The 25,942-nt window shown below is 40.9% G+C and overlaps 1 protein-coding gene across 5 annotated transcripts in view; it reads left to right on the top strand.

Annotated features, from left to right (window-relative positions):
• fam184ab (family with sequence similarity 184 member Ab) overlaps positions 1-25,942 on the top strand; it is a 146,117-nt gene that overhangs the window by 65,068 nt on the left and 55,107 nt on the right. For all 5 annotated transcript variants that reach the window (XM_072686274.1, XM_072686310.1, XM_072686293.1 and 2 more), the window contains exons 7-10: positions 4,806-4,928; positions 8,063-8,224; positions 11,766-11,887; positions 24,018-24,168. In XM_072686274.1, the coding sequence (XP_072542375.1) occupies positions 4,806-4,928; positions 8,063-8,224; positions 11,766-11,887; positions 24,018-24,168 (558 nt within the window). The remainder of the gene's footprint in view (positions 1-4,805; positions 4,929-8,062; positions 8,225-11,765; positions 11,888-24,017; positions 24,169-25,942) is intronic.

Below are 25,942 nucleotides of genomic sequence, written 5' to 3'. Positions count from 1 at the left end.
TATGAAAAGAGGAGCCCACAAAGCCGTGCGTGATTGGCCTAGCCAAGACGCAATCTGTCATCTGTCTCTCCACCACGCTTCTGCCAACAGAGCCTCACATCACGCTCCAAAGCGTCCACAAACCCTATCATCTATTAGCAATTAGATATCACACATAGCAGTCTGTGTACTGCCCTTTGATGAGTAAGGGTGAATTAAATGCTTTACTCTAAACAACGAAGCGGACAGACAATGGCCATTAGCAGCTACTTTGGCCACAAATGGAAGTTAATTTTCAGGTCACCCCAGCTAGATCTAATGGGAAAACGACAATCTGAGCACAAACACTGACTCATGCTTTAACAGATTGACTGTGTATATGTATCGGTGTATGTGTACTCTCAGTCTTTACTCTTCTCCTTCCTTGTTGGAATCATGGAAGGTGGGTTTGGAGTGGTCTTTAATCGCTATGTCAAGAGAACAATACATAAAATACTATGATTTGTCCTCAACTCCCATTCCATTGTGAAACACATAAGAAAAACGTCATGCCCACACCTCTAACCAGATTTCTATTCAGCTAATTCAATTCATGCAATTAACTGAAATGCCACACAGTTATGCAAATTGGACTGAGTTTCAATCAGCTCTGTACAAGAGAATAAAACCCTCTCATGTCACATTAGTAAAAGCACTTCCGAAAAACAGACAGAAATCTGAAAACCTTTCATGTTGATGTTCTTGTTGCTGTTCTGATAAAGTTAGGCATGTTGAAATAGATATATTTATGTTCGTAAAGGAGGGAGACAAATCACACTGGCAAATATAATGAATCAAGAAAAAGCCATAAATCACACCCTGTCACTCCACTGGTATCTGCTGCCCTGCGTTTGATGTTTCATAGCTACAGCTCAGCAAAAACAAAAGCACCTTGGCATTTACATTATTTATTTCACAAATGTTTTTTAGCACAAATTAAGCCCACAAATTATTGTGTGAGTTTTGCAGCTTTGTGTGTGTGCTATTTACATCAAGTGATTTCTCATAAATACGGTACACAGTTCTGTTTGGAAATGGAAATGAACATCATGAAGCGATTAAGTGGATTAAGTGTTGTTTAATTGTTTAAAAAAACAACAACACTTAATCCACTTAATCACTTCACATTTACACTTCATACATTCTTTAGTTGCTGTTATGGGTCACTTTTGCACAGTTTACGGAGACTGATCGCACACCCCTCAAGCTATATTGCACATTCCCCAAATGTAGCTGTAGGTCACGTTTTTATCCACTTCTTTCAGTACAGTTTACAGTTGCTTGCAATTCATTCTATCCATAGGCTAGGAAGAATGGGCCAACATCCGTCCCCCAAACAAGAGCTTAAAGACTCTGTAGCTGGCTACAAAAAGTGTGTCATACTTACTGACCACCATTACATGGTGCTCAAACTTTTGCTGCTTTGGGAACTTTTTCTTTTTTGTGTGTGTGTGTGCTTAAAATATTAATAAAATGCATCGTCTTTAACCCTGAACCTTTTAGAATTCAGATCTTTTTTTAGCTGCACCCAAGCTTTTGCATTCCACTGTATATAGATTTTTTTTGTTTGTTTGTTTCTTTTTTGCATAAAACTTTGTCGACCTACTAATGCAGCTCCAGTGAACAGGGCACAGTTTAAGACATAGCCGGAGCGAATCTGGGAGCTTCCTGTCTCTGCTCAACTTAAACCTGTCCGGGTCCCTGAGGCTTAGACTAGTGCAGTGACGGCTTATTATTAGAGATTCACCTGTTATGTTCAGTGGCCCTTTCTGCTCTTATCGCCTGCAGGCATACTGGGCCTGGTCCTCCAGAGAGGGGGCCTGGGGGTGATGTCCCAGATGGGGCAGCAGCACTAAACACTGAATCTCATTAGAACTGAGCGGCTTTGGGCTTATCGCCGGCGTGGCGCTCAGTGCTGGCCGCCACTCTCAGAAATGGAAATGCCGAGTAAAAAATTGAGGAGCGGATGAATAATGAAGGAGAGAGGCTTACGCTGGAGCGCAGCGCTGACTCACCACCGTGTACAGAAGCAGTGTGACGAGCACTCCGGCGGCCTATTTTAAACCCGGCCTGGGGCTGCTCCTCCTCTTCCTCGCTCTCCTTTTTTAGGTCCCCCTGGGCTTGGTAGGAGGAGCATTGGGCGGTTTGTCAGACGCGTCCAAAACAGGGCTGTGAGTCACTTCTTCGGTGGCAAAACATGAACCAAGGGAGAAGGGGTGGGCAATATGGCAGTAGGATATCACTCACACAGTCCGTTACGTCACAGTGCGTTTTCATGAGCTCATCCATGAGCTCACCAACTTTTGTGTTTCTAGAACAGTGCTACTTTTACAAGTGGACCTACAGGTGGAAATTGGATGTTAGCCTACTATGGCTTTTTTTGTTTTAACAATGATCTAATTTCTTCTTCTTGCTTCTTTTCCATATGAAAAATGACTTTTCCATAATGATGAGATTTTTTTTTGGCTCCAACGTTTTTTAGTTTGGTGCATTGAATCTTATACAAGAAAAACCAACCTTTCTGTGAAACCTATGCTATATTGTGACCATCTTTAGTTATAGCAGTGTTACATTTTTTCTGTCATGAAGAAACTATTCTGGGCACCTCCAGTAGATAGACTAAGCAACTCAAAACGCTTATCCTCTCTGCAGAGAAAGCTGCAGGATTTTCATGGAGAAAAAGATTAACAGCATGAGGCCTAGAGATCATTGCCTTGCCCCCCTTCGGACGAGGGTTGCGCCAAGAGCTCTCGGTCGGGGTCGGCCTGCGTTTAGATCTCTCTTCACTCCACGTCGGCTCTGATAGATGCAGCTCTATAAAACATGCATGAGGTCACATTTGCATATTTGTGTGCTTCGAAGTTTGGGATGCAGTGAATTATGCACGCTCGCCTGCTATACTCGGCGCGCAGGCCTGCGAACCATCAATTATTTATCAGCCTTACGTTGGGTCTCTCTCTGACATGTCTACTCCTCTACAAGTGGAGCGCTCCTTCACTCTTTGTGCTTTTAAGAAATCTGTACATATTTGCATAGAAAAGCATATGGTTTGGATTTGACTCGATGGGGACAGCACAATCATTTTTGATTCTACTCTTTAAAACATGCAGCCTCACTGAGAGTGCGGATGCGATAATGTGGGTTACACCTTAAAATTTCAACTACCGGCAGTGAATTCAGATTTAAGGGGGATTTTAAAGGTTTTTTTTTGTTTTCTTAATGAATAAATGGTTGTTTGTATGCTTATTATAATCCGGTGTCGACCTGAGGACCTTTTGAGTCTTGGTCCCTTTCAAAGTTTCTTCCTCTCGGCCTGAGGGAGTTTTTCCTTGCCACTGTTGCCACTAGCTTGCTAAAAAGAGGCTTGGACCCGGATCTCTGTAAAGCTGCTTTGTGACATTTGTTGTAAAAAAGCGCCATATAGCTAAAATTTAATTGAATTCAGATGTAAACAAAGTCATTTAGAAGGGTTTGGCGTGAAACACTCCGATCTAGAGAAACGGTGGTAATGTGGTGAATGAAAGCAGATGTCTTAAGAGTTTATTCAATGGACTTTATTACACCAGAACACCTATTATGAATATCAGACTTTGTTTTGAGAAGGTTTTGACCTAAACACATTCACGGTGGAAGGCTATGTGCAGGGTGCTGTGTGGTAAAATAGTTCCATTTTATTTTTTCAGATTTACCACTATTTTATCATTATCAACATTACACATAAAACTCAGAGGAGGTGTGTCAGTTTACTGGTGGTTTAAGATAGTAAATAAAATGGCTATGAAAATGTTTAAACTTTGCCACTTCTGCTTCCTGTTATCACCCCTGTGCAGAAATCTGGGCTTGTAAGATTTTCTACAATGCAGCATTTCACACCAAACTCACTCGGACAACTTTTTTAACGTCTCAACCATTGAATTATGCTGAGACTTTTATGGAATTCCTTTGAATTCCCCCCTTAACAGAAGGTTTCGAACAGCACTGCATTCAGTGAATGCTTTTCTCCAGAGGCTAAATGCCCAAATTACATGCCACTTTGCTGTGTTTTGCAATAATTTATACCAACACTTAATGTCAGCACCGTGTATTTGCATCAATATGTAAATCTGGAATAATTTGCACTTATTTTATTTATAATTTATTGTAATTATTGTAATTACAGTTGCTGTTCCGTACAAAGGCAATGATTTAAAATAATTATACAGGTGCTTTTTCATTACACCCAGTATCCATGAAACCAGATGTTCAGTCTCTCAGATTTGAAAAGAAGGTTTTTCATTGCTGCTTGCTGTACTGTGTGACACCTCAGTCATGCACATGGCAGCGCTGGCGTCAATCCCTTGACAGAAATATCCATGTGTGGGTGACACTCTTAAAGACCCTCATCCATATGAAAAATGTCACCGCACTCATAATTCATATCTCTGCTTTCCTTTTTCTAATATTGTGTTTCAGGAGCGGGGCTCACCTTTATCATCGAATGCAGCATTTATTAATCTGTTCACATGAAACAGATTGTCTTTGAAAAGAAAACTTTTGAATTTTCCTGCCTAGATATTAAGCGTTCTCCCAGAGGCACCATGTTAACGTGTCACATTGAAATCACATTTTTCATTAAATTCTGCATAACCTTTGCAGTGATTGATACCTTTGCTACAGTGATATGGTATGGTGTATGACTATTCTGTCTTTCAAAACCGCTGACAAAAATAACAGACACACAGCCCTTTCTAACTTTTGATGACCTATCCAGTGCGGTTTCTGATAGCGTTGTTATGCTGGTTCCTCAGGAGATGGAGCAGCAGTTTGAAAGAGAGCGCAGTTCACTGGAGGAACAGAAGAGGCGTCTGCGGGAGCAGCTGGATAGCTTGAGAGAGGAGCTCACCGCCAAGCTCAACATGGCCAACAGTGAGGTGAGAACATCTCCAGTTCCTTCCTCTGTTCACCTGGAGCTCTTACTGCACAGTATTCATGAGATCAAAACCACATCCTCTACCTTTCTGTATAGAGCATGATGTTCTCAATAATATAGGGCAGGGGTGGCAAACATACAGCCCGTGGGGTGAAACTGAACTGTTAAAAGTTCTAATCCAGCCCAAATAACTTGAGAATCCACGTTCTCACTAGAGACTTTTTAGCTGCTTATTTAAAGGAAATCTACTCTTTCTGAACCACACTGATACTGACCTGTAAGTGTGAACACGGAGATAGTTCTGACAACAGTCAAATTCAAAAAGTGAACCTATCAGAATCTTTATTTTAACTGGGGTTAGGACAACATAGGCAAATACAATCAGAATCTCTATTTCAGCTCAGGAGTAGGGCAACAGAGAGTTAAACCCATAGGCAGAATCAATCAGAATCTCTATTTTAGCTCAGGAGTGGGACAACAGAGAGTTAAACCCATAGGCAGAATCAATCAGAATCTCTATTTCAGCTCAGGAGTGGGACAACAGAGAGTTAAACACATAGGCTTAACCAACCAGAATCTCTATTTCAGCTGGGGCTGGGACATCAGAGAGTCTAACAAAGGCATATGAGGGAGACATATATCTATAGTTTATATATATTTTTTTGCTGTCAGACAGTCAGTCAAACACAGGCAGACACAGGCAGAACTAATCAGAATTATTTCAGTAATTTATAGCTCTGACAGAGGCTGAAAGTTCATGTTAGTTTTAGTCAGTCAGTGGCCCAGTTGTCATAAAAAGTTGTCATTTGTAAGTCAGTGGGCAGCTGTTCCACTTGTACTTTTTAGCCAAAATGTGCTAATGATTTAATTCTCCATTAACAACCTAAGAACTTCATGCCTCTTTCAGAGGAAGTGAACGGTGATGAGTTTTCCAATAAAAATCTGCTTCCCTTGATATTGCTCTGTATGTACGATGGCCCATTACCTCAATGAGTCTGCTACCTCTGGTGTAGAGGATTATACTCTCTGTAGCTATATACGTAAATACTGCCTGTCAAACTTTTCAAAAGTAGCGGAGTGGCTTCATTAGAGAAAGCTGTTCACACTGGAGTTTTATACAAAGGATTTTAATAAATAAATGGTCATGTCTTTTATTTTAACCTTTTGAGACTCTGCATCCTCGTTTGGGGACATTACATTGCTGCTTCTCTGTACTATGAAACTTTTTTTTAAACTTTGACCTCAAATGCGGACATTGTTTTTTCACAAAAATGACTTCCTGTACAAAGACCAAGTGTAGTTTTTATACTTGTTAGGTCCTACTAATCCCAAAAAATGTACACCAAGCAAAAGTCCAGGTCTCAGGAGGATAATACAGAGGGTTAGCATGGACACTCTGACTGCAGTTGCATACACAGCAGGGTTTGTGCCACAGTAGCCTTTCTGCTGTCTTTATTGCCCTACCGCATAGATGAGTCTTGAGTGCTCAACACCCTGTCGCTGGTTCTTTGTTTGTTCATCCTTGGTCCACTGTCAGTAGATACTCACCACTGCTAGAGCACTCAGTTGCCATCTAATATATAAGTCAGACCTGTCATAGTTACAAGATGATAAATATTATTTCTTTTTCCTGTGAGTGGTCATATTTTGGCTCACCGTGTATGCTCAGAAAAATAGGCAAAATAACCAAGTTGACCAATGTTTTGGTATTTTATTGTGCTGAAAAAACAATGTCATAATCGTCATGTAAATTCTGATTTAAAACCTAACAGAAACATGAAATTAACCCAGTTCAACTTGATAAATGATCTGTTGCAGTAGAACTGTGGGTTAATGCAGCAGAAAGCTGTGAGTCAAGTGAAAATTTCCAGAAGAGTCAAGATGTCCATAATTGTTTGACCTGCAGTGTAACTGTCCTAAATCATACTGAGAAGCTGTGTGTGCTAAGAGCAGTTTTAGCAGTGGCTGGCTCTGTGGCTCAGTAGCTGTACAGTGGTCAGTAGGGTGTGGGGGCTTTTCTGAGTGATTAATTTTAGTGCTGTATGTTTAGCGTCCCATTACTCTCACTGAGTTTAAACAGGCTCCGTGCTCTCAGAACTGGCCTCCTCCTCCCCGCTAGTGCTGCTTACTGTGGAAGAAGAACCCGTTTGGTGTGTAGTGCTATCTGTTCTTTGGCTTATTTCTAAATGAAAGGTTTTGCCCTTATTTTATTTTACTATTTTTTTAGAAAGATGTGCCCATGACCAAATATCGAGAAAGGCTTAATATAATAATAGCATAAGCCTTGTATAGCAATATACGGGTAATATGTTAGAATGGTAATGTAGCATGTTTACCTTAAAGTAGCAGCTTCAAAGACATGTTAATGCTTCACTGACTTAGTATAACTGTGGTGGAACGGCATGAGGCCATGCAGAAAACTGCGTAACCATGTAAAAGTCATTTAAATTTGTAATTGTATAATAATTGTATTGTAATTACTCTACCATATCAGTCAACATGCTTGTTTCACTTTCAGTGCCCGATGCATACATCTCGGCTTGTCCAGAAATGCATGTCTAAGTATCTTTAGGGGAGCTCAATCTGCTAAACTGCGATGGAGTAAAAGTAAATTCCACATCCCAGTTGTAGGGGGAGCCCAGAAGCCAAAATGATCAAGTCCCGCAAAATGCTTCGATACTGCTTTGACAGTGACCAAATATTAATGATCAAAAGAAATGAAACAGCTCTCATTATTTCAGTAGGACTAATAAATAGGGGCTGGCTGTGGAAGAATGAGAGCAGGTGTGCAAGAGGGTAAGTTAACTTAGTTAATTTAAATAGTAGCCAGGAAGTAGCAAGTGAGCTCCTAGTGGAAAACAGCCACTTAACACAGTTAAGGGACCGTTTTATTTCATGATAGCTCAAATATTCTTAGCAAAATCACTGCTTTCGTTTACAATGTTACAATTGTGGCCTCATTCAGGTTGCAGCTAGCCTAGGTTTCTCAGTTGCACCCATATAGAGCCAAGCTCCGCCACTGCCTGGGTCTACAACATCCATGGCCTGCCATGGGGTTACTCATCTGATGTTTAACAAAAGACTACAGACCAGATGTTTCTTTCATCTCTTTCAACTTCTTCAACTATCTTCTAGGTGAGCCGTCTGCAAGAGCTGGTGAAAGAGGGAGAGCAGGGTCTGGGCTCTGCTAAGGGACACATCTCCAGCTTGAAGGAGGCCCAGGAGAAACTTCTCGAGGAGCTAGACGCCACCCGGGCCAGACTGAGAGAAACCACTAATCTACTCACAGCCCTGCAGGTCAGAACACGAGCCACACATTTACCTCTTCAGAGCAGAGTTAGTCTCTTATGGAGTCACAGAGAGCAACTGTAACCCTTCTCTTGTCATGGGAAGTCGATGCATGCGTGATTTAAATTACACATCAACTTCTTGAGACCATGCATCCTCGTATGGGGACATTACATTTCTGCTTTTTTAAACTTTGACCCTTTGGCCTCATATGGCCAGCATTGTTTTTTGCAAAAATGACTTCCTGCACAAAGACTATGTTTAGTTTTACTTGTTAGGTCCTTCTAATCCCAAATAAGATAAATTAAAAATGCACACCAAGCAAAAGTCTGGGCCTCAGGAGGTTAAATCACATCAAAAAATGTATTTGAACTTGAACACTCCTACTTTTACAGGTTTAAGTTAACAACCTTTGATAATAGTCATCCATTGTAATCATAAGTGTGACAACCATAATTTAAACTAAGTTATCAACATGGTAGAAATAATATTTGTTCAGGAAGATAGCTAATTCTATTAAATAAATCTATTAGTCATAAAAACAGCAAAACTGCCTCTTAAGGTTCGGTAGGTAATGTTACTTACAGAAATGTGACTGTTGTGTTAATCATTGCCACTGGTGTACACCAATGAATTCAGTTGCACTCAACCAGGTTTGGGCTGTAGAGCAGTGTCCTTTTGAGTGACGGAACTCCTTCCAGTACCTTTGGGATTTAGAGTGGGAGAACTAATCATCCTACATCAGGACACTAATGCTCTTGTGGCTGAATACAATCAAATTGTCATGGCAAGGTGCCAGAATCAAAAGGAAAGCTTTTTCTGAAGAATAGGGACAGTTCCAGTACATAATGGATGACTAGATGTGCACAAAATGTATCATTTATACCATTCAATACAAATTTTCAATACAGTCAGTCCACCCCATACGCTTTTCTGCATTTAAGCCACAGCCACTTTTGGTTTGCAGTGTAAGTGAAGGTATTGACAACAGTGTTGTTCAGGAAGTATTGTTCAAGGTCAAGGTATCCTAAAGTATACATCTATTATCACTGCTGGTTTTCCTGTCACTGCTATATTGAGAAGCAGTTGTGTGATTGCATGAGTCAAAACTGAATCTGATAGATGTGTATTTACAGAAGCTGTACTACAATAATGCATCTGTAACAGTGAAGACATCACAGTAGATACATTGTTAGTGCATGTATTGTTAATGTGTAACTACACAGTTATTAGCGACCCTTAATATAAAGTGATGCCTATGTCAACTCTTTCATATCAGTGGGTTTTATGGGTGGCTTTGGTTGTTGGATGCTTTATCGTAATCCAGTGACCTTCCAACTGCTGGGAATTATTTGGTCTGATAATTCACAGTACAGAGCTGTCTGGAATAATCCTAGGAATGTCATCCATAGGCCAGGCTAAGGACAGAGTGTATTACTACCTGCTCTGAAGTATAGTCAGCTTGTCAGTCATGCGCTCATTTTCTCATGAATACTGATGCTGATGACAGCCGTAATAAGATGGCTGGAGTGAGATGCGTGACAGGTGCTGTGCTGAATTATGGATCGTGGTGGGTCTCGAGCTCTGGTGGCGGTGTGGTAGAGGTACTTCATTAGAGTGAGCTCTTCATACTGGAACTTCCTGTTCCCTTGACCAGCCAGCTCAGCTCTCTCAGTGACCTTGCATAATGCTACCTATTTGTGTGAGTGTGTGTGAGGGTGTAAATGTGTGTGGAGCAACGCTCTGGTGCAAATGAGGATGGATGCACCCGGGACTGCTTCTTATTTCCTGTTCTGGCTTACCTTTCTGTGCATCTCAGGCGTGATTGATGGTGGTAAATATAGAAGACCATCCCAGTGCTTTCCCTTTTGCAGTGTAAAAAATTACAGAATTACTTATTAATTGAACAAATTGTACAAATATTGTATACACAAATGCATGTAATGTTTGAAGTCTTGCTTAATGACATCTGTGAGTGAGGCAGTGAGGTTGAAAAATGCCATAAATTAAGTTATTATCCGTCGGTTGGTGTCTCTACAAGTTGAGAACAAGACTTTAATTCAGATATTGAAACAATAAAATGGAAATGCAGAACGGTTGTGCTGGTTAAGTCGTTCTCACATCCAGGCAGTTTCTAGTATGTTGCTATATGGTCACTAGAGTAAAACTGTTTTGCTAGGTAGTTGCGATGGTGTTACTAAAGGTTTGCTAGGTGGTTGCTGTGATGTTGCTAGATGGGTTCTATGGTATCCCAGGTGGCTGCTATGGTATTGCTGAGTGGTTGCCATTAGGTTGCTGTGGTCTTGCTGAAGCATTGCTATTGTGTTGATAGTTGGTTGCGGTTGTGTTCCTATATGGTTGCTATTGGATCCCAGGGGGTTGCTGCGATGTTGCTAGATTGTTTCTATGGTATCCAATGCTAGGTAGTTGGTTGGTGTGGCGCAACAGATAACTCCACTACCTGCCAGTGAGCTACCACACCATGTGGGAGACTGGGGGTTGATTCCCAGTCTAGGTGACTATGCTGCGCTACACCAATAAGAGTCCTTGGGCAAGACTCCTAACACTACATTGGTCCACCTCTGTAATACGAGTAACCTTGTAAGTCGCTCTGGATAAGTGTGTCTGCTAAATGCCATAAATGGAAATGTAGTTGCTGTGGTGTTACTGAAGGGTTGCTTATGTGTTGCTAGACAATGGCTATGGTATCCCAGGTGGTTGCTATAGTAAGGTGTTGCTAAGTGGTTGCTCTGCAATGCGCAGCCATAATAATGAGATTTATGTCCTACCATGTAGCTGCACTTTCTGAGTTAATGGGTACTGACTGTAGCTCATTTGCTGCATAATTTATCAGCTCCCATTCATCATTGGAAAGGTACCACCATAGAACCACCTGTAACCAGCTATTAGTTTGATGATGGAGCATTCTTAGGTAATGCGTGGCATTGGTATAAAACGCCAGCCCCACTGCAAAAAATTATATCTAGACAAGCAAAATCATTCTACATGTAGAACAATATATCTAATATTTCTTATTTAAATTTTGTTGTTATAGGTTTATACTTATTTCTGGAAACTCTCTTTTTAAGCCACCAAGTAAAAGTGTTTTCATCTGTTGACGGATAAGTTAGCAAGTTTCTCTCTAAAGCATGTTTTAATATCTAGAAATAAGTTTTATTTCATAATGTTCATATAACAAATTCAGTTATTCTCTAACTGTACACCTACATCCCACTACCATGTTGGTAACACTGCTGTGCCAGGGCTGGTCCTCCACCCAAACAATAGTCTGGTCAGCAGTGGTCCTAGAGTGGTCCATATCCATCCCTATCCTATCCATGTTGGAGGTACAGAGAAGGCTGATAAAGTCTACACTAACAGAAAAGACCACAGTCAGTCATTTAAATCCCTCAGCTACATACAGGTGCACCTATATGGTGGGTGTACCTGTTAAAATGGCCAATGATTGTGGTCACAGTGGGTACCTCATACACTGGCCGATTGTTCTCTCTCACTTCATTATCACTCACCAGGCTTTTCCATTCAACAGGGAGAAATGGAGACTCAGAAGCAGCAGCATGAGGCTAAACTCATCTCCACCAAAGAGGAGGAGAAGCTCAAAATGGACAAAATGGCTCTGGAGCTGGAGCTGAAGTGGACTGAAACACTCAGGTACGGGTGCATTTCTGTATGTTTGAAAGTGATAGTTTATCTGTATCACGCATTATTTGTCAGCAGTTGCTCAGTATATATATTTCTGGTATGTATGAAGAACATGTTGATCCTCAGAAGAACGACTCTCTCTCTGCCTTTCCCTTGCTGCATTAATGACTAACAGGCCTGCAGTATAACAGGGCTAACTGCTATAGAAAATCTGTCACCACCTCCAAAGACCCTGATGATCTAATTCACTCAGTAGGAGTGTAACGCTCACATCCAGACTTGTGCTGAAGTGCGTTTAAAAAGAGCGAGTGACTCATGTGAGATTATATTACAACCCTAAAAAAAGCTAAACCAAATTTGGATATTCGTCTAGGGCTGCCCATCAAATATGCACTGATGAGCCAAAACTTTATAAGCGCTCTACAAATGAAGCAAGTAGCATTGATTACCTCGTCATGGTGATGCTTGTCAGGCACTGGGATATATGTTAAAATGTAACCGTACAGCAGATTCTCATAGTGAACATAGCAGACAAGGGCAAATCATTATGACCATAGAACTGGTTCGACGCATTTCTGAAATGGCAAGGCTTGTGGAGTGCTTTCTATGAGCAGTTGTGATGTACATACCGACAGTGGTCCATGGAGGGTCAAACCATGTGGTAAAAAAGGGTGTTGAGAGCCCAAAACTCATAAGGACAACAGAGGCAATCCTGCCTGGTCTAAACTGGCAGAAGACATAGAGCTTTTTAAGGATAGTTATTAAAGAAATGTGTCCAACACACCCTACTGTGTATGGGGCTGCATAACCACAGACAAGTCTTAGCACTCATGCTAACCCTTGTCCACCATCGAAAGCACCTACAATGGCCATGCAAAGACCGGAGCTACCTAAAGGACCACCCCTTCTTGGCAGCAGAATTCCCCAATGGCAATGGCCACTATCAGAAACATTGTTCGGGAATGGTGTGAGAACCATGAGTTGAAAGTGTTGCCCTGGCTTTCCAATTCTGAGACTGTCTGCTTGGTGGAAGTTGCTCAGACTGTGCATAAAGAGGGTATCCTCTATAATTTCCTACGGCTTTTCTTCAGTATGATCCCATATTTCAGTAACTGTATTTTTACTGTATGTTAAAAAAAGCATGACCGAACTGCTGAACGTGAACAGGTTTTAGCCTTGCTCTGCTAGAGTCACGGGGGCACCAATGGAGGCAGGTTTTCATGCTCTATAGCATAAACCTCCATGCTTATGAAATACTTACAGGCAAGTGCTGCCACTAGCTGTCTATTCCCAGTAGAACACAGCTTGTTTAGATAATTTCCTTTCCCACAACTCACACAACTGACACTGTATAATGAACAAAATGCAAGATATTTATCACATGCTTTTGCAACAATCAACTCATTCCCTTTAGCATTTGTTTTTATTGGTGTTGCTGTACCCCTGGGTGTGATATTCAGGCAGCAAGTTAATGCTGAAAGTGTGTGAGGGGAGCAGCGCCGGAGCTCAGCTATTACTGCTCAGAGGAAAGGCTGCTAATGAGCTGAAGAGACTGTGGGACTCAAGCTATGGGTCTTGCACCCATGCAAGCTTCTGCCTATGAATTTAAAGTGGAGACGAGCCAGTGCATGGCCCATGCTGAGCCAGCAGAATCTCAATGACTCAGCACCGCAGTGGGGATATCTGAACACAATTAGGGGTCCACGACTGGTGCGCAGCCTATTCTTGCACACCAGAAAGTCTTCAATTAGTGCTCAGACTCCCTAGACGAGATCCGTTAATGTCTTAATACATTAATTTAGGATTCTGTTTCATAAGTGTGTCAGCAATGGGAAAATGACGTGAAAGCGCTGCTTAAAGGAATCCTCTAGTGTTTCAGCCTAATCTCTGTCTGCCATAGCTGTGGCATATGGTCGATTATGAGTTACGACACATTTCCCTATACTGTACTACAAAAAAGAGAACCTGTTGAGAAGAGAGCCTGTTGACTTAAACGACATTAAGACCCTTTTTAGACAGCCCAGTATTAGAAGATCTTTTATTACAAGAACAAGTTTCATGTTCTTTTCTAATTAAAGGAAAAAGACTGTCTGGTTAACTGATTTAGTCTAGTCGTCTTCATGTTAAAATGGTGGGTAATTACCACAGTTTAATAACTGCTCAGTAACTGTTGTTGTCTGTCATTAACTCAGTCAAGCTTTCATTCCTACCCCATGTTGTCCATTCGTATATTTTGGGAAAAAAAGATCTCACATGTCTTATGGTAATTATATTACCTCATTAAACCCATATATTAAATGTGTTTGTCTAATCATGCGTTTTCTGTGCTTGTTTAAACATGTTTTATTGGCTGCCACCTGCTATATTGATAAGCAAGAACAATCCATAAGAATTATACATGGTTCCACTGAAGGTAATTCAGTATTTAAGTACTTTAGTTATTTTTAGTAGAACTGTCAAATAAAGATATTTGTTATCTTGATTTAATTGTAAAAAAAAATTAAATTAGAAAACATTCTAATGATAAATTTTAATAAATTATAATATAATCTTGTAAAAATGTGATTTGTTAGAAGATTCTATAATGTTCTGCTTGAATACCAGTTGACCCTAAGTGGCTTTGCACGGCCATGCTCTGCAATTAATTAAAAATGCAGAGCCTTTATTAATGTGTCCTGTATAGTTCTGCCTGCTGCATCAGACTCATACAGTACAGCTTAGACATGAAAATAATCTGGTTCTGATGGGACTAAGATCAGGGTCCATGTAGCTGTTTGCTCTTTAACCAAATAGCTTAAATAGTGTAAAATTGTAATGTGTATCTTTTGCTTTGGTGACACTGTTTGGGGGACATAAATATGAGGTGGACACAGTGATGAAACTCATGAGTATAGGGTGAGGACGATGTTTGGTGTTGACCGATAGTTCGGGTTTGCAACTGTTTAGTTTATGTTCTCCTCCTCTTTAGCATTTAGAAATCCACTGCCCCAAACACACCATATTTTATGACTTCCCATTCTAACTTCTTTGCCATTAATATGGAGTTGGCCCCTCATTGCAGCTATATCAGCTTCCACTCTTCTAGGAGAGCTTTCTACAAGATTTTGGAGTATGGCTGTGGGAAGTGACATCAGACACTGTCGTTGGACGAGAGGGCTTTCTAGTTTATCCTAAATGTGTCAGATGGGCTTGAGCTCAGGGCTCTGTGCAGGCCAGTGAAGTTCTTCCACACCAAACTCACCCACATATCTCTTTATGGACTTTACTCACACCGGAAAAGAAAAGGGTCTTCCCCAAACTGTTTCCATAAAGTTTCCAAAATACCATAGCTCGCTCTGCTATTCACCTCAGCACTCTGCGACTCTGCTCTGTAACTTTACATGGTCTGAGACTTTGTTGCTGTGGTTCCTAAACACTTGTCAATAATGGCACTCACAGTTGCTGGTGGCATACCTAGGAGGGAAGAAATGTCAGCACCTGACTTGTTGCTGAATTTCAGTGAGCTCTTTAGAATCACCCATTATTTCACTAGTGTGTGTAAAGGCAGACTGCATGGCTTGATTTAATACACCTGTGGCAATGGGACTGAAAGACACACCTGCATTCAGTGTGTAAGAGGTGCGTCCCAATACTTTTATCCATATAGTGTATCCAAAAAGGCCAAACATCCCTTTAGCTGCATTTAGTTTAGCATGTTAATTAGTCAGCACTCAACAGAAAGAAGAAGACAGGGCAGAAAGGGGTACATCCAGTATATTTAACTCCTCTGGGCCCCAGAGGAGGTTCCCAAAAGCATCTTAAACTTGCGACCATCTTAACTAGTGGAGACAGTGTTTAGTGTGATGCTTGCTTGACCATCAAAGACTCATCTTTGTGCTGAGATGCTTTGGGAAACCAGCCATGTTGGGTAAAGACGTCTTATGTTGTGTTAGTGTAATTTGCGTGACAGAAAAAAAAAACACTCCATTGATCACCATTGAATATATGCTCTATTAGATCACTAGATCATTTGGTTACTCTGGAGCACCTCAGCGATGCCGTGATAGTAGCATTTGTGCAGTTACTTTTTTAAATTACTTTTTCAGCTAAATGGAGCTCATCCTTTTAATGGCCACTTTTGGACTTTGGTCTTTGCAACTTTTATTTTCATCAATAATAAAGCATAGATATGTGATTTCAGCATTGATTCAGTGATTTGAAGAAGCCAATGCATCTGCATAGAAAATAGTTTGTTCATTTAGCATCATTTAGCGCATCAGCAAGCACATGAATGATCCTAGACTGAAGCTCTTTGTGGGAAATGTTTTTTTCTACTTAAAAGTGCACACCTGCTCTTAGAGCACTGAGCACATACATATATACTCATAAGCACTTAAATTTCCTCATTTACCAGGTTTATTTGGTGTGCTGTTTCTGTGCTTTGTAAGCAATAGCTTCCGAATTCCCTGCAGCCTCCTGCCAGAGTATGCCAAAACCTAGCTGAAAATTGTATTAGAAAACCAAAACCCTGACTAATAAAAGAAACTTGAATAAAGGAGGCTGGAAGATTTTTATTAGTTTTAAAGGTTTTTATGTTTACTCTTTTGCTCTAGGGTAGTCGTTTAGGGGATTTATTCAATAGGTTGTATCATCAAAGTGGAGTTAATAGTCTGTATCAGGTCTGTAGATGCTTTGTATCAAGTCTGTAAAGTTGTCTCCTTCAGCAGACTACGGTGGCTTGTTTATATTCTTCAGGGGGTGTTTATGCAGTGTTTCTCTAGCTGCTCCAAAGGTTCCCATTAATCCCATTGTTCATGAAGTTGTGAGTGTGTATTCTCAGTGGTTCCATCTTCCATTTCTCAAGTTCTACATCTGGTGTCTTTCTCCACTCTTTCTTTTATCTTCCTAATATTTTTAATAATGGGGCAGTGATTGCTCAGCGGTTAGAGCGCTGGGATATCGATAACAGGGTTGTGGGTTCGATTCCCCGGCTTGGCAAGCTGCCACTGTTGGGCCCTTGAGCAAGGCCCTTTACCCTCTCTGCTCCCCGGGCGCTGGAGTTGGCTACCCACCGCTCTGGGTGTGTGTGTACTCACTGCCCCTAGTTCACTAGTGTGTCTGTGTGTGTGTGTGTGTGTGTGTGTGTTCACTACCACAGATGGATTAAATGCGGAGGACACATTTCGCTGTACAGTGTACACTGTACAAGTGACAAATACATGCACCTTTATTAAACGCTGCCACCAGTGACACCTTCTTACTGTCGTTCTCCTCCACATCTCTGTTTTACCTCCAAGACCAAGTTTCTCTCTAAGTGAAGACTGAACTGAGCAGGGCAGTCTCTCGATCCTCTCACTCTCACTCTGATGTTCTCCATGGCATGAAGGAATTTGTTGAGTGTAACTCCTCTGAGCTGTGGAGTCTCTCAGCCATTGCTGGGCGGCTCCTCTCTAGCTGCACTCATCTTCTCAGTGTCAGACTAAATTGGCTCCCCTGTACTCAATCGCTTGTCTGGGATAGGTCATCTGACTGCTCTCATACGTTCTCACTCTCTGGTGTCCCTGATGTTGTTCTTTCTGGTGTTTGTCTGAGCAAACTTTTCTTCAGGAGAGGTTTGTTGAGTTCTCTGTAGCATTTCTCCTTTCTCCTGATTTCTTCCTGCCCTCCTCTGCTGATTGGGGGTTGGTTTCAGGTGTTCTTTTTCAGGTTCTTCAGGCCTCTGGCTGTGTTTTTCTCTTTCCCCATCCTCGGTGAGTTCTCCACTGGCCTCTGGCACTCTCTCAGCCTTTGGCTGCTGATGTTCTGATGCTGTTCATCTGTTTCATCTTCTTTCTAATTCAGCTCTTGTCTGCTTTAGAATTTTATTCTCCTGCCTTACCCATGAGTCCCTTCCCTGGTCTTTCTCTTTTTCTGATTGCTTTTAGCTTCATTCACAGGCAGCTCTTTCTTCTGTATATCCGTTTCAGAGAAGTCAGTAACCATTTTAAGACATCACACCACAGGCTGAAATTTGGTCAATCATTTTTCAGATGTCTCTTAATAATAATTCTTTACTTTAACAATGCTGGTCACTGATTGGTCTCATTTAGTAAAGGTGCTATTGAATGCATTCATTGAGTATTTTATGTTGTATAAATAGTATGTAAGTGACTTTGGGGTGTAAAATGCCCAGATGCCATTCTACAGCACTATGTTTTTGCCTGAGAATGAAACACACTGATTTTCTTTTATGGTGGGCTTGTGAATATTTTTAATGAGCTTTGCTCTGATTACAAGTCTAGCTGGATATTGCTGCTATCCTGTTGGCTAGCTGAATGGCCTCATCTGAAATGCTGCTAGAGTTGAGTTAGCTTTTAGCCTAGCACAGATGGAAAAGCATGTCCTGTACAGTTTATTTCCTGGCTACTGGCATTACACAAGACCTGGTTCATATAGCAGCCAGAGGTTGCGTATTTTCCGGTGCCTTGCTGAGTCTGGCCGTGATGCGAATGCTGAACGGTTATACTGATGCACAGTTATTTTTATTAATTTCTTCTTCTTGCTATCGATTCAGCATTAGCTCTCTAATGGCTTTGTATTCTTCTCTAATCTTAAGCATCTTGTCTCCTTCTTTAACATGAAAATAAAATCTGCTTTGACAAAACAGCCAATTAGAGAAATGAACAGACAAGTTTTTCTCCTGTGATTAGCTGAGGCATAAAAGATGTGTTCAAATTAAAAAGCTCAGTCAGGGTTAATTTAAAAATCAGGGTGTTTTATAGTTATGGAACATTTTATACCTACCAACTTACACCTTTGTGGCATGTTTTCCTATTTCAAAATAAAATACCTTCTGCTTTTCCTTATAATTTCTCACCTAGAAGTTTAGTGTCAGTTGGTTGTGTCTCTTTCGATGTTCAGTGGCTGTTCAGTGACATCTGCTTTAATTGCGTCATACATCATATTCATCAACTGGATCTCTGCTTTAAAGATAGAATAAACAGAATTGTCTGGTGCAATTTTCTGAAACAGCAAAACACCAAAGTAGTTAATATTTCAGCAATTTCAGCAGGTTGTGTAACTGCGTAATTTGTGAGTCATTAATGTATTATGATCTATGCCATTAATTACTGAGGGATCTGTCATACTTTTTCATCCAGGTTACTGTCCATTAGTTCATTAAGGTCTTTAGCCTGTGCTTGTACATCCTGATTAGTAGCTGATTGCCTTCATTGGAAAGGGGTGTCCACAAAGATTTGGATGTATAGAGTATGTTGATACATATAGTTTCAGCCTACATGGCTTTCTTTAGATAATAATAATAATAATAATAAAATAATAACAACAATAATAATAATAAAATCAAATCTGTGATATTAATTGTGTTTGTTAAAACATTATTTATCCATTTATATATTTATATTTCCATTTCATAAGGCTTATATTATATTGTTAACAGACTGGAAAGCAGAGAGTTTTGGTTTTTCTCTCCAGGTGCTTCAGTTTCCATCATGTTCAGGTCAATGTTCTGTAGCTGGTTAATGGCTTCAGTTTCAGCTTTACCATCCATCATGTTCCTCAGCTGGATTCCTGCTTTATAGATTTAAAGTGTTTTTCTAAAAAAAATGAGTTAACCTGATGCACAGCAGTAACCATGAAGAAGTGATGTCAAATATAAATAAGATGAATCAGCAAATATTACCTTATTTAGTATGGACGGTTATTAAAACTTATGTAACTGATTCACTCGTAATGCATTCTATTGATCATTTCCATTAATGACCAAGGGCCTGGTCAGAAATAGTCTACTTGAGGGGAAGGTCCATCAGCTTCTTAAGATAATTTGCCTCTGCGTCTGCGTCCTTGACCTTCTGCATCTCTTTTCCTTCTTCAGATGTGGTTGATCAGCCATATTTCTGTCCTCATGATCTGTGTTTCTTCTTTTTTCATGGAGTGATTTTTTGATAGTTCTTTCATCCAGCAGATCTGTATCTGTAAGAGGTACTTTTTTGTGTCAAGCAATTATTTCTTGTGGTACTAGAAGTGAAGGATGAGGGTGGTACTCATGGAAAGACACAGTGAGAGAATATCAAACTCAATATGAGCATCAGGTTTGGACAGCATTAGCATGGAGTTGCTCTCCCCTTTTGCGACTATAACAGCCTTCATTCTTTTCAGAAGGCTTTCCACAAGGTTTTGGATTGATATAATTGAAACTGTGGGTTGAGTGGGGAGCAGCTCTGTAGTAAGGTTTAAGAAAATATAAAGACACAAAGGCAAAGAGGCACAATCATGCTAGAACAGCAAAGAGCCTTCATGTTGAATTTATCCAAAATCTGTAAAATGCTATAGCACTACAATCACACTTCACCGGAACTATAGGGGCAGAGCCCAGTCTCTTGTTATCCCTCCTCCGCCAAACTGTACTGTTTTAACTGTGCTGTTGCGGCCTAGTAGGTAGTGTTCTCCCAGCATATTCCAAACCCATCTTTGTTTAGGACACTAACAGTTGTCCAGATTAGATCTAACACACACTCAACTGACTGCATGACCTTTTCCGGTAATGTTTTGTCTATAAAAAGGGCTTAGCAGTGGGTGTGGCTGGAACATCTGAACTCAATACGTAGATATGTCCACATACTTTTCTCCATACAGTGTTCATCTACTATAAGTAGTATCTGTGAAATTGTATTGTATTGGTAAGTGAATAGTCATGAAGATGTGGTAATCAGCGCTGAGCTGATTCATATTTAACATTAGTATCAGTAGTTGTTCAGCTGTGCTGTTATTTTTTTATTGTGGCAGACATTCATTTCCATTACTGACCCAGAGGTTGGTTGTTCGCTGCCTCCGCGTCATCCGTGTCAGTGTGCATTAGCTGTTTAATGGCTTCAATCTCGGCTTCTGCATGCATGACCTTCACTGAGCGTCTTCCTGTTTTAACATTAATAAATATCAGCAGTTGTTCGGCTGAGTCATTTCCATGTTATCTATTCATTTACTCACTCAGAGTCTGCTCTCGCATTGCATCAACCTGATCCAGCACATTTTTGATTAGATCATTTACAGCTTCAGCAATATCTTCTTGACATTGAAGTTTGCATGTAGCGTAGTTTCCAAGTTCTACTGGCACGTACTGTGCCTGATTGCTGGCTTGCTTGACTTTAATCTGCTCCTTTGAGCATGTTTCTTACAAGATCCTTGATCGTATTTCTTTTTCTGTCAGACCTTCTGTTTTTTCGTATTCCTTCTTTTTTCGGATCTTCTTGCTTCTTTTGTGGTGTTTAATCTTAGCTTGTACGGCTATGTAAGTAAGAAAATGGCAGGTTGAATGAGTGTCTGAATGAATGAATGTCAGAGATTTCAACTTTCCTTAGTTGCTTCCCATGTTTCATATTATATATGAATTCAATCACTAATTTTTTTATTTTCATTTTTATTTTTTTGTTATATGTTATATATATAGAGATATTAGAAGGTCCAACTTCATAAACCGATGAAGGCAACTAGAATCAAGCCAGAAAGACGTACATCTGAAGCGAGACCTCCGAAAGTGTATTGTTGTATCTGGCACAAAGACAATAGAATCAAGTCCAGTAATATGTGAGGTGGAGCTGCCACCGAGGGTTGGGGGGGATAAATTCCCCAGGAGATGCTCCAACCCAGTCATCTGGGCATAATGGTCTGACATGCTCCATTGTTACAAGATAATCAACATTATTAACTTCATATACAGTATTCACAATGTTTTGGCCGATTGTTTAGCTGCTCAAATTACTTTTTGCTTGAAACCTGGCAAACCTGTTGGTAATAGGCCGCCTGTGTATTTTACCTGTGATTTAGGCATGATTGCGCTCTTGCTTTAGGTTGCTCGCGGAAACACAACCTCTTAGCTACCGTATCTGCCAACACCTTTCTTTGTTCTGAAGGTGGGATTTTGAGCTTATAACTACATTTTACACGAAATGCCTGAGACAAATCTCTATGCTAAACACCACCTTCACCTACGCATCCTCACCCACACACTTCCACCACTGCAGTGCTTTCAGGAGGCTGGAGAGGTGTCCAGACATTCATTCAACCTGCCATTTCTACTTCCATTGCCATTAAAAAGGATTTTACACCTCTGAAAGACTGCCACAGTGTGTCAAGACGTGTGGGGATTCAACAGTGTCTGACTTTGAGGCATTTTCAGACTACCAGGGGGGCTACATACTCTCTCTCTCTCTATTTTTTTCTATTTCTCTTTGTCTCTCTCACGCTCTCTCTCAAAACTGTTAACAATGAATAAGCAGAATCCCCACTGTGTGTTCAAAATGTCCAGCAATTATGTCACATCATTTGGCAGTTAACCTCCTATGTACCTTTACCGCACCTACACCACAGCCACGTGGGAGAGGGAGAGTGAGCCTGGTGAGCTGAGCAGCAGGAGCCATACAAGTGTCAGCCTCCATTACAGGCCATTAATGATCAGCTGCAGCCTTCACGGCACAGAAGCAGAGTGGAGTTATTTTCCCTCATTTCCTTCTTTCTTTCTCTTGCGCTCTCTCTCTCTCTCTCTCTCTCTCTCTCTCTCTCTCTCTCTCTCTCGTATTTACTGAACAAACCACACACCGTTCCTTCAAACGAGACTGCAGACCACTGAAAGGTTTTAAACCACTGCCACCCATAAAATATTTATGTCTCCAACTTTTCACTCTCTCTCTCAAAATCAGAGCTTCAGTATCGTGCTGTAAATTGTGTTGAATTAAAGCAGGGTTGGCATTCCAACTCTGTGCTGGGGTGTTTTTTAAAAATGCTGGGCCATGAAATGTCAAATAATGGAAAGAAAGGAAGCAAAGCATCCTTTATCACCATTACACAGCAGTACAACAGAATGCAACCTCCTCATTTAACCCATCTAGGGCAGTAAATACACACACACAAACTCTATAGTGAATAGGACAGTGAGCCACCTCAGCAACCAGGGAGCAATCCGGGGTTAGATGTTTTGCTCAAGGACAACTCAGTCATGAATGCTGTGGGAGGAGAGAGTGCTCTTCCCTCACTGTCCCCAAATATCATGTGATGTAATGTGCCTTTATTGTCATTTATACTGTTACAGTACAGTGAAATTCCTCTCTTTGCATATCTGAGCTTAGAAAGCCGTCTTATGGCACATTTGGAGCATAAAGGTTCAGGGTATTATGGCTATGTGGACCTAGGTATTAAACCCACAACGCTCCAAAATCGCTCCAAATTCCAAAATCCAATGTTAACTGAAGTCTGAAGTCTGGGCTGAAGTCAAGAACACCTTTGTTGAGACCAGGATACATCCAGGACTATTATTAGTCGTAATCATGATTAGGCTGAGACCAAATGAGGGTAAAGGGTGAAGTGAGCTACGCTTTGCCATCAGCAGCTGGAGTCTGAGAAAGCACAATTTGCCGCGCTCTCTCTCTGGGTGGGTAGATGGCACCCTCCCCTCTTATCACTCTCAAGGGATGTTGGACAGCACAGGCGTCTGTTAGCTGGTGTGGCTGAGCTGGGGACCCAGCACTTTTCTTCCGAGTATGTCAGCTGCCCGGCAAAATGTTCGTAAAGAGGTAGTGGCTGGCTTCTCATGTATCAGAGGAAACATACCCTCCTAGTGTTGGGAGCATTGCTATTGGCAGCACCAACTGACCTAGCAAAAGCAATTTATTACTTTAATTAATGCAGAGCTGATTGCATGTACATCAGTGTGCATTTGTGACAAGTAAAAGAAGAAAATACACATTTTTATGTTATGAAATAACAAAACAATAGGAAGAGGAACGTGCCTGAAGCTCTTTCTCCCAGTTTAACATCAAATAAATACCACTTCATGTTCAGAACCCTCCACCACCCTCTCTCCTGCTTTTTAACTGGCTCCACCTACTAGAGTTAAACTTACTAAACGGTCACTGGTCTTGGTCAAGCTCTGGTTATAAATGCTGTTGAGTCTAAGATTGTGCTCAGGACTGTAAAGCAGTAAAGACAAGAATAAGGGAAGTAACCTAGAATATGATCTAATGATCTGCTGTACTATAATCACCTTCCCTTCATCATGTCCATATTTTAGCTACTACCTCACTCAGCACCTGTAGAAAAAGCGCAGTGCAAATGTCTACCCGCAGAGTGGTGCAGTGACATTTGTGTATATGTGTATGTCTCTCTGCAGGCAGGAGTGTAAGAAGCTACGCGAGGAGCTGCGAGAGGAGCATGAGGATGACAAAAGGGCGGCGCTCACTCAGTTGGCCCAGAGCAAAGAGCAGGAGCTGGGCACTGCCCGTGAGAGCTGGCAGAGGAAAGTAGAGGATCTGCTGGAGCAGGTGAGGGACTTAAGGGTTACACACACTCACACACCTCCACACACGCCAGGCAATTAGTAATTATTCACACAGTCTAATGGAGGAACTGTATTTCAGGTTCCATTGTAGAAGCCTATTCGATAAACATCAAGGCAGCGCCTGGCAAGGTGAAATTAAATCGAGCAGTGCCGAGCGAAACACTCATACATTCATATACGTCTAAGCTGATTGTACCCTTAGAGCTTATTGATTTCAAAAAATCATTACATCCTTCTGGAACAGCAGTTTACATTTACATTTTGTGGATCCTAGCTCTTCCATAGGAAGTTCTGGAAAGGGGCTACAGGCTAAGTTAGATAAGGGCAATGATTAGGCTAGAGAACCATTTCTGTCCACTTTTTGAAATCACCTCATGTTCCCACTTATAAACCCCTAATTGGGAGATTTCGTAATTGGACAATCAGTTCTTTGGGAAAATTCTTGATGTTTTCTTAGAATCACACTGGCACTCAATAGGAAAAAAAACTTTTTCCAGACCCTGTTTATGCCTGTGACTTGACTATTTTGAGATGAGATTTTAACAACATGCATTTACACTTGGTGGTCAAACGTGCCTCTACCTTTCAAGAATGAACTGTCCATTAAAGATTTTGTAATATCATGTGCGTGAGAATAAGACTTCACTCCAAAACCTCCAATTTGTTTCTTATGCTTAGAATAGTTGTCTTGCTGTATAACCCAATTGCTGCTGATTTCTACATAGCAGACTGATAACCAGACATTTTTCTGATTATTTGGTACAGAACAGAATGAGCTGTTCTGTCAGTTGCAGCTTAGTTGCCAGAGCCCAGAAACAGCAAACCGTTCCAAACTATCATCACAGAACTACCTCCCTGTTTGACTGCTGTTAGGATGTTCTTTTTGTGGAGTGCTTCTTAGTCTTAATTCAGGATGAAATGCGACGCCTGTTACACTTTCGACTCCTTCAGACAGAATGTTGCTCCAAAGGGCTTGGGAGTCATCCAGATGCGTTTTGGTAAATGTGAGATGTGCCTTTGTGCTGTTTTTGGTTAGCAGTGGTTTTCGCCTTTGCATCTTTCTTTTGGATTCTGCAAAAAAACAATGAACACACGATTTATCAATTAGAAATGTAAATGATCAATTTAATTAGGTGAATTAGTTAATTAGGTAGCTACTTTTAAATTACTTACTGCAAATACTTTTTCACACAGGGCTAGCTTGTGCTGGAAGGTCCTAGAGAAAGGTTTTCAGAGCATGTTTATAATGAAAGAATTCGTCATTCGAAAGAAGTCAGCACCTCAGCGCAGTCTCTGACTCTCTCTTGATGATGCCTTTTCTTTCAGCCTTTTACGCCTTGCTACCGTATTTGACAGTAGATGGAAGTCACTGTTAGATTTGATACCTTGCTCCCTGATTCTGTGTCAGCTTTGATCTGATTCTGAGAGTTGAAATGTGGCCTAGTTATATATAAAATGGACAGCAATATGTTTTTAGCCCTGTGGTGTATATTTTTAAAGAAAACAGTGTGACATACAGTTTCAGAAGTTTATGCGTTAGGTATTGGCGCTGCTGTTTCAGTTACTTTAGGTTGAACCCATGACACAGATGTGCAAAAACACAGCTCCCTGTAGGGAAGTATCGTCAATAGAATAGGACTTTGGAGCAGATAACCATGCTTATTTGGAGCAGATAAGCATGAACCTGTTAGCACCATACCTAATGCCAGGCGCGGGCTAGTGGGGTATGAAGCCTCCCAGCATTGAGCTGTGAAGCA

This window comes from Salminus brasiliensis, chromosome 1, assembly GCF_030463535.1.
Source record: "Salminus brasiliensis chromosome 1, fSalBra1.hap2, whole genome shotgun sequence".
Classification (NCBI taxonomy): domain Eukaryota; kingdom Metazoa; phylum Chordata; class Actinopteri; order Characiformes; family Bryconidae; genus Salminus; species Salminus brasiliensis.
Note: the sequence above shows the minus strand (reverse complement) of the source record. Positions and strands in the feature narration are given on the sequence as shown.